The 10689-nt window shown below is 37.8% G+C and overlaps 1 protein-coding gene across 1 annotated transcript; it reads left to right on the top strand.

The window, feature by feature from the left end:
• The first annotated feature begins 748 nt into the window (after window positions 1-748).
• LOC149027674 (monodehydroascorbate reductase) lies at window positions 749-8295 on the top strand. Its single transcript, XM_089164760.1, has 10 exons — window positions 749-938; window positions 1437-1508; window positions 2888-2939; window positions 4450-4530; window positions 4677-4795; window positions 4926-5145; window positions 6383-6501; window positions 6590-6715; window positions 7228-7368; window positions 7593-8295. The coding sequence occupies exons 1-10, from the start codon at window positions 888-890 to the stop codon at window positions 7914-7916; spliced, it is 1305 nt and encodes a 434-aa protein (XP_089020886.1). The 5' UTR covers window positions 749-887; the 3' UTR covers window positions 7917-8295.
• Window positions 8296-10689: the final 2394 nt, after the last annotated feature.

Here is a 10689-nt window from a genome sequence, read left to right as displayed (position 1 = left end):
ATTAAGAATGATATTTATACCCATCATCTATACCTTAAAATTTTATTCTTAATTTTTGGAGGGGGCCAAATAGTAGTATTTTACACGTAAAGTAAAGTGAGAAAAAATTAAGAAAAATATTTAGGCATTTTTAAATTTAAAAAAATCCGAAGGCCATGGCCCCTTCGGTCCCTACGTGGCTCCGCCACTACGTCCAAGGGCTCTATTAAAATATTAGGTTATAGTCCAAATGTTCAAGTCTCACTGTCTCAGAGGAACGTTACATTCTTATCCCGTAATCGCTGACATCAGCAAAGCTTATGTAATTACGCTTATAGCCGTTCCTAGTTCCTACACTATCTTATTCTTGAGACCGAGCATCATTTTCCGTTAATCATCTAATTTTAGGGAATTCATGTAATTTTAGTCAGGTCACTCTACCAGAAGGTCCAGAACTAGAATACTCCATTTTTAGACTTACGGTCCCGTGATGGCTACGGTGGAAGGAATCAAAACGGTATCGAAGCGTGTTCACACTTGAACTCGATAGCTCCACTGGACGGAACAGAGCAGACCCATATTTTGGTCTTCCATTGGATCGCAACGGTGACGTGGCAAATTCACAGTCATCATTCTGGACGGTTAGAGTATTGCCACGTGTAAAAATGTCCCACACTCTGATTTAAATCCATCTCGAAAATCGAAGGGTCGTTTCGTCATGAAGCAGATGCTCTGGCCCTCCTCTCCTATAAAAATGGGATCACTCCGTCTAATCACAGTTATACCGTAGCTAAAACCAACAGAGTAGGAGCAACTCATCTCGCGACACTTTGCAGTCACAGAAGACAATCTCGTTCTCCTCTCGCTTTATCTCTTCGTTCTCTTCACGATCGTTCTCTGATAGATCCATGGCGGAGAAGCATTTCAAGTACGTGATCGTCGGCGGGGGTGTTGCTGCCGTAAGTGCAGATCTTCTATAATCTATGCATCCTGTTAGGCCTTTTCCTTCATTCGATGCCTTCGTGTTTCTTTGTTCAGTTCACTTTATGATCCTTTTTTTCTTTCGATTTTCCATCTCGTGGCAAGTCGTAGAAAACTGCGCTTATAGTTTTATGTTTTTGGTATTATTTCTTATAATTTTGATGATTTTTAGTTGTTAGTTCTTCAGACCTGTTATTCTATGATCTACGATGTCGCCAATTTTGTTGAGATTGTTTTCCATTCTTTAAGAGTATCTTAATTTTGTCTTGTTACGGGTGAAGACATCGGCATCTTTGGATTCAGAGCTCTTATACTTGACAACCTGCCTGGATACTTGGTTCTCCCCTGTTTGATGATCTTGCCATCTATTGACGTCGTAACACTATCTGTCAGCATGACGGAGTGGTATTTTCCAGAGTTGAAACATTCTTTGTTATCCCTTAAGTTTGTGACTCGTTTTATCATTTATTTCGCAGGGATATGCTGCTAGGGAGTTTGCTAAACAAGGCATTAAGCCAGGAGAGCTCGCAGTTATTTCTAAAGAAGCTGTACGTATTCAACCCCCTCCCCTTGCCAAAACACCTCACAAAATTTTTGGATTACTTTGGAATTCTTTATATAATCCTGACTCTGATTCTTCCTTGAGAAAGCATCTGATTACAGAAATTCAGTTCAATGATTACCAGTTAGTTGATTAAGGTTAGAATGTGTTAGGCTTTTTTTATAAATTCTGTATTAAGTTTCAAAATTAGCTTTTGCATTTCTTTTATTTAATTGTTGTTAGTGTGTGGGACCCATGAGGTAAGGGTGGTAATGAGGCACTTCATGACCTTGGTTATGAGGCTCTTTATGACATTAGTCATCGGTCTTAAAGGTCTTGATCATGGTGGTGAGGTGGGATTACTTGAAGGGTGGAATTTACTTAAATTCTAACTCTTATCTTTCAATTCTCATTTAACTCTTATCCTTCAATTCTCATTTCAACTTCATGACCATTCATGGCCATTACCATGAGTGGGGTTAAGGTTATTGAATGGATTAAATCCAATTCATTGCCTTAAGAATCCTAAGGGGTGTAAGGTGTGGTTTGGGCCTATATAAAACCAACCCTTCCTTGCATGTGGGGTGTGCAATTGAGACACTCCTCACACTCACATTATTTGTAATACATTACCTCAACAGAATGTGATAAGAAGATGTTGTTAAAAGAGAAATTGCAACAGCTATGGCATGAGGGTTCGTGGCCTGGCAGTAACTGTTTTAAAATACTTGAGGAAGCTTTCTAGGACGGGGGAATAGGAAAAGGGATAGGTTAATAATACATGGAGATTGGAAAAGAAGTATAATCGGTTTAACACTCTCTTTTCTCTGAAAATATAAGCTGTGCAAAAGTTTATTAGGTGGAAGCTTTCAGTGTTGGTCGTTGTCCCTTGTTCCTATTTATGCTTGTTGGATTCATGTTTGATCAATTAGATTATTGCTTCTATGATTTAAGATTCATGCATTATTCGTTGTCAAGTGATTCTGATTTATAGTGTATTTATGAAAATGTACCTGCAACTACCTTTCTAAAGCACGAAAAAATAATAATAATGACAAATTACAATACTGAACATATAATATTTATGATGCTACTTGCTACTGCTTATAGTTCGTTAATTTGTTGGTTTTTATTTATCGTATTTCATCTCATTTCTCGCCGTAATTCCCCTGCCTTTTTTCCTTTTCTTTATCTCCCTCTTTTGCTCTTTGTCCATTTGGTTCCATGTAGCTGACATCAGTAAGTTTGGAGAATGCTGAGTTTGTTGTGGTTATGTACAACTTCTGCGGGTGTAGTCTCATTTTACAATTTGAATGTACCGTACACTATGAGGCCAATAGTTTTCTTTTCCTTTGCATACCATGACATATGTTTCCCCCTGTTCAGGTGGCTCCGTATGAACGTCCAGCACTGAGCAAGGCATATCTGTTCCCTCAGGGTAAGAATTACAATGATAGACTTAACCAGTGTTAGTACATGTTAGGGTTTATGATTTCTAAAGTTTGACACTGTCATATTGATGAATTGGGCTTTGGTGTCATGCATGGTCTACTTGGGAAAGCCTTCCTAGATACCCTGTATCTTAATTCTTCCATAAGAATGGTTCCAAATTTTGTGAGCAGCTATACCTAAGGTACCTTATATCTTCCACAATGATGGCCCAAATTTATGAGCTGGCAGACCCAAAATACCCTACATACATTTCAAGTTTTAGCCAAGATGGAGTTGGCAACTTGGCTAAATAAGCTCTGAAATTTGTTTCAATAAAAATTTCAGTATGGAAGTCATGAAATTTTTTTGAAAATAAGAGTAAGAAAATAGTATGGAAGATGCCAATACATGAGGGTTTGTGGATGAATTATGGATCACCTAGTCCAATGGGAAAAGTAAGCAGAGTACAGAGAAAACCCCTTCTAGGTCATGTGAAGAACTGTTTTCCTTATCTTAATATGGCTAGAAGAATAGGCCAACTCAATACCCAAGAAATTCCTCAACTTTCCATCGTCTTTGATTTCAAACTCAGCTCGCAAGAAAGCTTTCAGGACCAAAATCTCTGTTGTACTGCTGCCAGTGATCACTATGTCATTGACATATACTAATAGTACTGTGATGTGAGTGTCAATCTTCTTAATAAATAAGGTATGATCTGCATTACTTTGCTTATAAATGGATAAATGGACACCATGGCCCTAAGGAATCTTCCAAAGCATGCTCTTGGGGACTGCTGCAACCCATAGAGAGCACGCTTGAGCTTGCATACCTTCCCATGAGTTTTTATGGTAGTATATCTTGGTGGGGCATCCATTTACACTTCCTCTTGACATTCTCCATTAAGAAAGGCATTTTTCACATCAAGTTGTTAAAAACCCCAACCCTAATTCACTGCACATGGGAGCACAACTCGCAATGTGTTCATCTTGTCAACTGGTGCAACGGTCTCCTGGTAATCAATGCCATAGGTTTAAGTGAATCCCTTGGCCACCAATCAAATCAAATCAATCTTATAGTGAAAACATTTGTATACGTTATCTCAGATGGTTTTTTTTTTTTAATCAAAACATTCCAGTTATGGTCACTGAATTTTACTTTACATTGCATCATCTTAATCTTATTTGAAAAGTGGAATAAATATTACATATGAAAAATACAATTACCAAGTATTGTAATAGTTTTTAATCATTAGTATCCAAATTTTCTTCGCCTTTTCAAAATTGATTTCCCTTCACATACCTGTAAACCAACAAACTCTATATGGTTTGTTGTTTTCCCCTACTCTCAAAATCTCTTCCTGTTCTGTCCATGCTTTTATATTTATGCACTGATGATTTTGAAACAAGGTTTAATACATCTTCCATTCTAGACTTCAGTAACAATATTTGATACAGTTTTTCCTTGGGTTACATATCCAATTCTCCAATATTTTTAGCTTACAATTAGATCAATGGCAGGAGCTGCAAGACTCCCAGGATTTCATGTCTGTGTCGGGAGTGGGGGTGAGAGACTCCTTCCTGAGTGGTACAGTGAGAAAGGTGATGATTTTTGCTTCCCTACACTATCTTTTCAAATCTTTTATGTTTGCAAGGTTTGTTGTACAATTTCTTGCAAAATTATTTGAAGAGTTTTGGTGATTTAGATTTGTGACATATGCATATCTGTTTTCCCAAACTTGTGGCAGGCATAGAGTTGATGCTTAGCACTGAAATAGTGAAAGCAGATTTAGCTTCCAAGACTCTTACTAGTGCTGCTGGAGCAACCTTTAAGTATGATGTTTTGATAGTTGCAACTGGTTCTACAGTACGTATCAATAATCTGAAGATTTGTAATTGTGCTGTATGTTTTATGAAAACAATTAGCTCTCACTTGCAATCAGGGTTTAATTATATTCCCTTTCCATGCAATTTTTTCCTTGGCTTCTCTTTTGTAGGTCATTAGGTTGACTGATTTTGGTGTTCAAGGAGCTGATGCCAAGAACATCTTCTATTTAAGAGAAATTGATGAAGCTGACAAACTTATAGAAGCAATAAAGGCAAAGAAAGATGGAAAGGCCGTTATTGTTGGAGGAGGATACATTGGTCTAGAGCTTAGTGCTGTAATGAAGATAAACAATTTGGATGTTACTATGGTGTATCCTGAACCATGGTGCAGTAAGTAATAGCCAATTTAACTTTTCTTATGGACTTACCTGGTATTCTTTGATTTGGATTTGAAGTTCATCTGCAGTTTGCCTCCTGAAGCTGAATGAAATTTGTGAAATACTGTATTTGAATAAGAAAAACAGAACCAATGCTAGAATAATATATCCCGAGAACCAATACTAGAATTGAATTTCATGAAACTCAATCCCTGCGCTCAAATGAAACTGAAACTCAGTTTTGCACAGGAGTAAGGGAATAAAATTGTTTCTGAAATTCAGCACTCAGTCCATTTTATGGATTTGGAAATATAGGTCTGTACTAGTTACACTAGGAGTGGGGCAGTGGTAATTTCTCATATCAGAATATGACTCGAGAAAAAAAAAACATATTGACCTTAATCTTTTCTGATTATAGACTATAAGTTCTGCAATAATGGACAAGTGAAATGAGAAATCAATGCAGAATAATGATGCCCAGACCATAGACAAGATTTAAGTGAAGAATAGGATGATAGTAACTGTATTCAGATTGGCAGGTCTTATCTGAGATAGATTCTCATGAATTCTTCCTTTAGCATCTAGAACAGCTCCTCGAAACTTGAGGTTGATCCAATGGATGGATTCCACCACTTAACATTTTTGGCAAATAAACCTTGCATATGAATTCCAAATCAGATAAGAAATTGTGGGAACTTAAGAGGGAAATTTACTTGCTTTGGTGGTTAGGAAGAATAAGAACTAAGGGAAAGAGGAGGACATCGATGTTTCCTGCCACAAGGTGTTAGGATGGATCAAACACGATTGCACAAAGGAGAGTGCTCCTTGATAGGCTGCAAAGACAAAGCTTTTCATTGATTAAAATTCGAAGTACTATGCTTGATCCCCTTACATACTTGTATCGAACACACAAACACAAACACTAAAAAGGAAGGTCTAATCCCATTTTAACCAACAAAGTAATGTACACGGACTAGGAAACTGAAATAAAAACAGTGACTCAAAGAAGTACTGGACTTACAGAATTTTAATCTGATCTAATCCATGAAACACTGATAACAGTTCAAATAATAAAACAAGCCTATGTACTTGGAACTTAAACCCATTTTGTGTGACGGGAGTTGCCAGCATGGTGGATGCTGCTCTGCTATGTGATTTATCTGCACTATGAATACATCTTGACTCTTTTTTGGGATCCCTGAAATGGCTTTTAGGATTAATGACTCATTCCATTTAAAATGTTCTCGCAGTGCCTCGTCTTTTCACTGCTGACATAGCTGCTTTCTATGAGGGTTATTATGCGAAGAAAGGTGTCAACATTATTAAGGGAACAGTTGCAGTTGGGTTTGATACAACCGGAAATGGGGAAGTAAGTTCTCATTCAGCCATGTGACAAAAACTCTAATCCACATTAATCTTAACAGGGTTTCTTAATGTCAAACTGCCCCTGTGTTTAGGTGAAGTCTGTCAAACTGAAAGATGGGAGGGTACTGGATGCTGACATTGTTGTTGTTGGTGTTGGGGGAAGACCCCTTACAACATTGTTCAAAGGACAGGTTGAAGAAGAGAAAGGTGGAATCAAGGTTTGTGTGGCTCCCAGTTCCTTTTAAACTTGCATTGCCTTATTAATTTTTTGTGTAGTTGGTAATTTCCTAAATGTGGTCTTGAACAAGACTTTGCTCAGGTCCTATTTGAATTTATTTAATGAACATAGGAGAATGTATTCTGTGATGATGTGTAAGCTTTTTAACCAACTGATGAAGAAAGAACTTCTGACCAATTTGAGAGATGCTGGCTAGTCAGTCCTATAGGGGAGGTCTTGATAATTCATGTCTGACTCTGCACCAGTCACCAGTCTAATGTCTACTACTTATGCACTTTCCTTGAACAATATTTTGACCATTGAAAGTTTCCTTTAGTCTCTTAGACAAATTTGCACCTTTTATTCATCTATCATTTAAACTACTTTTGACAATAAAATAACTGGCTTCTTGGGAGGGGGAAGATTCTTGATTTGAAAGTAGACTGTTGGTAGGTTTGATATTTGTTGTGTGACAAAAATTTCCTGTTTATGTGATCGTCTGTTTGATTGCAGACTGATGCCTTCTTCAAAACCAGCGTTCCAGACGTCTATGCAGTTGGTGATGTGGCTACCTTCCCTATGAAGTTGTACAATGATGTAAGGAGGGTAGAGCACGTTGATCATGCCAGAAAGTCAGCAGAGCAGGCCGTCAAGGTAAGTTCATTTCTTCTGCTGTGTTCTTTATGTGAATCTATTTAATGGTTTTCTTTTGCATTTTGAGCAATTGCTACCCCTCTAAAAGTAGGCAATGACCAGTTCATGTGATCCCTTAACAGCAATTCATCATTAAGAGCAATGCTTCATTCTCATTATATCTTGAAATGTCTTCTCAGTATATATTTTTGGAACTAGAATAAAACATTTTGCCCCTCTTACAGGCTATTAAGGCAAGCGAGGAAGGAAAATCTATTGATGTGTACGATTACCTCCCGTATTTCTACTCCCGTTCCTTTGATCTATCATGGCAGTTCTATGGAGACAATGTAGGAGATACGGTGATGTTTGGAAACAGTGATCCAGCATCCGCCAATCCTAAATTTGGATCATTTTGGATCAAGGAAGGAAAGGTCGTTGGTGCATTCTTGGAGGGTGGAACAGCAGATGAAAACAAGGCCATTGCCAAAGTCGCAAAGCTCCAGCCACCAGTTCAAAATCCGGACGAACTAGCTAAGGAAGGTCTAACATTTGCATCTAAGTTCTGAGGGTCCTTTGTCTCCAAGATGGGAATAAAATGACATGACTTTGTGTTGCATCAGCATGGTTTGTGCTTGGTATTCGCGTATGTATTGCTGGTATTAGTTGATAGAAATATTGGGCTGCGTTAGTCGATGTATAGTGTCAGGTGGTGCAATAATTTTTTGTGTGGATGCCGACGTGCAGGCGCTGGCTCATTGTCGTTCGCCACCATCTCTTCATTATTCACTGATTGTTAGTATTTATCCTAGACTTCAATGCTGTCCTGCTCTTCATTTGATTAAGTCTCATTTGACTGCATATGGATATTTGGTGTTGAAATTATGTCATTTAAAGCTGATGCCTAATAAATTTAAAACAAGATGAGTTCCATTTTGGGATTTATTACTCCGGAGATGTTTCATGGGGAAACTGCGTGTTCACAGGTTAAGATTTGGATATCTGATTCTCTTGTACATGTATCGTGAAAATTGGATCTGGGTTCTGAATGAAAAAGGTCCAACAGGATATGACATCATCGAGTTATTTGCAAACGTTTACGTCCTCCAGAGCTTTCCAAATCCAGTGACAAAAAGACGTGACGCTTGGATTTTTGTTATTGATAATTGATTATTAGGTTATTCTTTGGCTGTTAAAGAAAAAAAGCATATCCTTCTTGTTATTTTTGGCACTTGGTTTTTTTTTTGTTATTTACAGTCGTTTTACATCCTTACATTTCTTTCTACCCAACAGGGGAAAGAAGAAAATACCGTACAGGCGTACAGCGATAACAGAACAGCAGAATGTGCGTTCAATAAGCTGACAAAAAAAACTTAGGATGAGAGCTTGAACGTGGGAAACAAAGGCTTTACACTCAAAAAGACTAAACCCCATCTCCTGCAACAATTGAACCCAAAAGAAAATGAAAATTGATCAATTGTTTATCCAACAGAGAAAACAAAATTGATCGATTAACCCATAGCGAGGATTAACGTACCAACATGAAGAAGTAACGGGTTAAAGCAGACAAATGCTTTAGTAAATATAAAGAAGGAATGCCGATTTGAGTTAAATGAAAAAACAGGGGGAAAAGGAAGCATACCATGGTGATCATTAACACTACTCAGCGGCAGCAATGGTGCACATAATTCTACTTCAGAATGTACTTCACATCAGCTACGTTTGTTTTCTTATGAGGTGGTAAATTAAAACATCTGTCTACAAAAAAAGTTGGAAATTTTCATGTTGAATATGATTTGTAGAGTTTATTCTAATGAATCACTCGAGGCACAAAAGAATATGGAACAATCATATAAATTATAATTTGCTTGGAAACTTTTAAACAAAAGTTACAAAACAAGCAGGCCCATAGTAGCGACCGTGTTAATACTGCGGAAATACCCAAAACACGAACTGAACAACCATGAAGCAGGAAAAAAGGTAAAAGCAAAACTGAACCCTGATCGGAGGATGTTCTTTAAATAGTCGGTGGAAAACTACAAGAGTTGGTATTGCTGCTGTAGCTCCAAAATCTGAAGTAATCCAAATGGTTCGTTCCAAGATCAAACCTGGTCATTGGTTCCTGGAAAAACAATGAAAGTGAGAGTGGGCCGCCTCTAGGGACGCTGTTGCTCCAAAATCTGAAGTGATCCAAATGGTTCGTTCCAATATCAAACCTGGTCCTTGGTTCTTGGAAAAACCATGAAAGTGAGAGTGGGCCGCCTCTAGGGACGGAAAACCACCTCCAATGATTAAGTCAGATTCGATTCGAACATAAATCCTCACAATAATAAGCAAATGCTCCCAAATGATGAAGATAATGTTTTCTTGAGTTGTTGACCAAAGAGTTATGAATAATAGTTAATGTTATTGGAGGACTTACTCGGATTCACATCCTCGTCCAATTCCTTCCCTCTGGTCTGTGGAGTGTGCCGCCTTTAAGTAATCCAATGGTTATCCAATTTAAATTAAATTTGAATTTTATTTAAACCCACCCATAAAATTGAATTTTATTTAAACTCTTGTTTGTTTGATAACCATTGGATTACTTATGAACAAGAGTTAATGTTATTGGAGGACTTACTCTTGGTATTGAGTGTTTGTGTATTTATTCCTCTCATACCTCTGTGATTGTGAGGGTGTAGTTTAGCCATCGGATTCATAGATTCCAAAATGAGTGTGGCAATCACATGGGGGATGGGAGATCAAGATATAAAGGGTAACTACTAATAATATAAGGTGGATGGTCGTGTGCCCCATAAGGTAACTACCACTAACTCCAAAAGAGTGGTAAAACCCTACCATCTGATGGCCACCAAGAGGTAGCACCAACAAATCTAACGGTCAAGGAAATTAGGTAAATCTTGTATAAACTAAAGCCTTATACCCAACGGAGGCAATTATATCGTTTCCCTCCATTATCGTTTTCAATTAAAGCTATGATAACTAGTTAGAGTTCGGTGGTGCTCCATTGTTGACTTGGCATTCGGAGGTGGCCACTTGACCACATAGTCGGGCCACATCTGACGTTTGTTTTGTAAGGATCTAAGGGTTGAACCAATTTTGGACGCATCATCAAGATAGTAATGATATGCAAAAATATTGTGAATACAATGATATTCTAAGTATGTAGCTAATAAACTAACTATGTCAGTCTTTACCTAGGCAGACACGCATTAAAATGAACACCATTATCCTTTAGGTAGTCTTGCATAGATCCCTCACGGCATCCAATACAAAGATAGTACGCCATCAATTAACTAACAAAACTTCATGGTAGGGGCATCAATAATTTGAGGCAAC

This window comes from Hakea prostrata, chromosome 1, assembly GCF_041222555.1.
Source record: "Hakea prostrata isolate BN-2017 chromosome 1, UWA_Hpros_2, whole genome shotgun sequence".
Taxonomy (NCBI): domain Eukaryota; kingdom Viridiplantae; phylum Streptophyta; class Magnoliopsida; order Proteales; family Proteaceae; genus Hakea; species Hakea prostrata.
This window is presented reverse-complemented; position numbering and strand designations above follow the sequence as displayed.

Coding starts and splice junctions, on each gene's coding strand:
- LOC149027674 (XM_089164760.1), top strand. CDS start 888: ATGGCGGAGAAGCATTTCAAGTACGTGATCGTCGGCGGGGGTGTTGCT. Junction 1,509..2,887: donor CAGTTATTTCTAAAGAAGCT/GTACGTATTCAA, acceptor CCCCCTGTTCAG/GTGGCTCCGTATGAACGTCC. Junction 2,940..4,449: donor GGCATATCTGTTCCCTCAGG/GTAAGAATTACA, acceptor GATCAATGGCAG/GAGCTGCAAGACTCCCAGGA.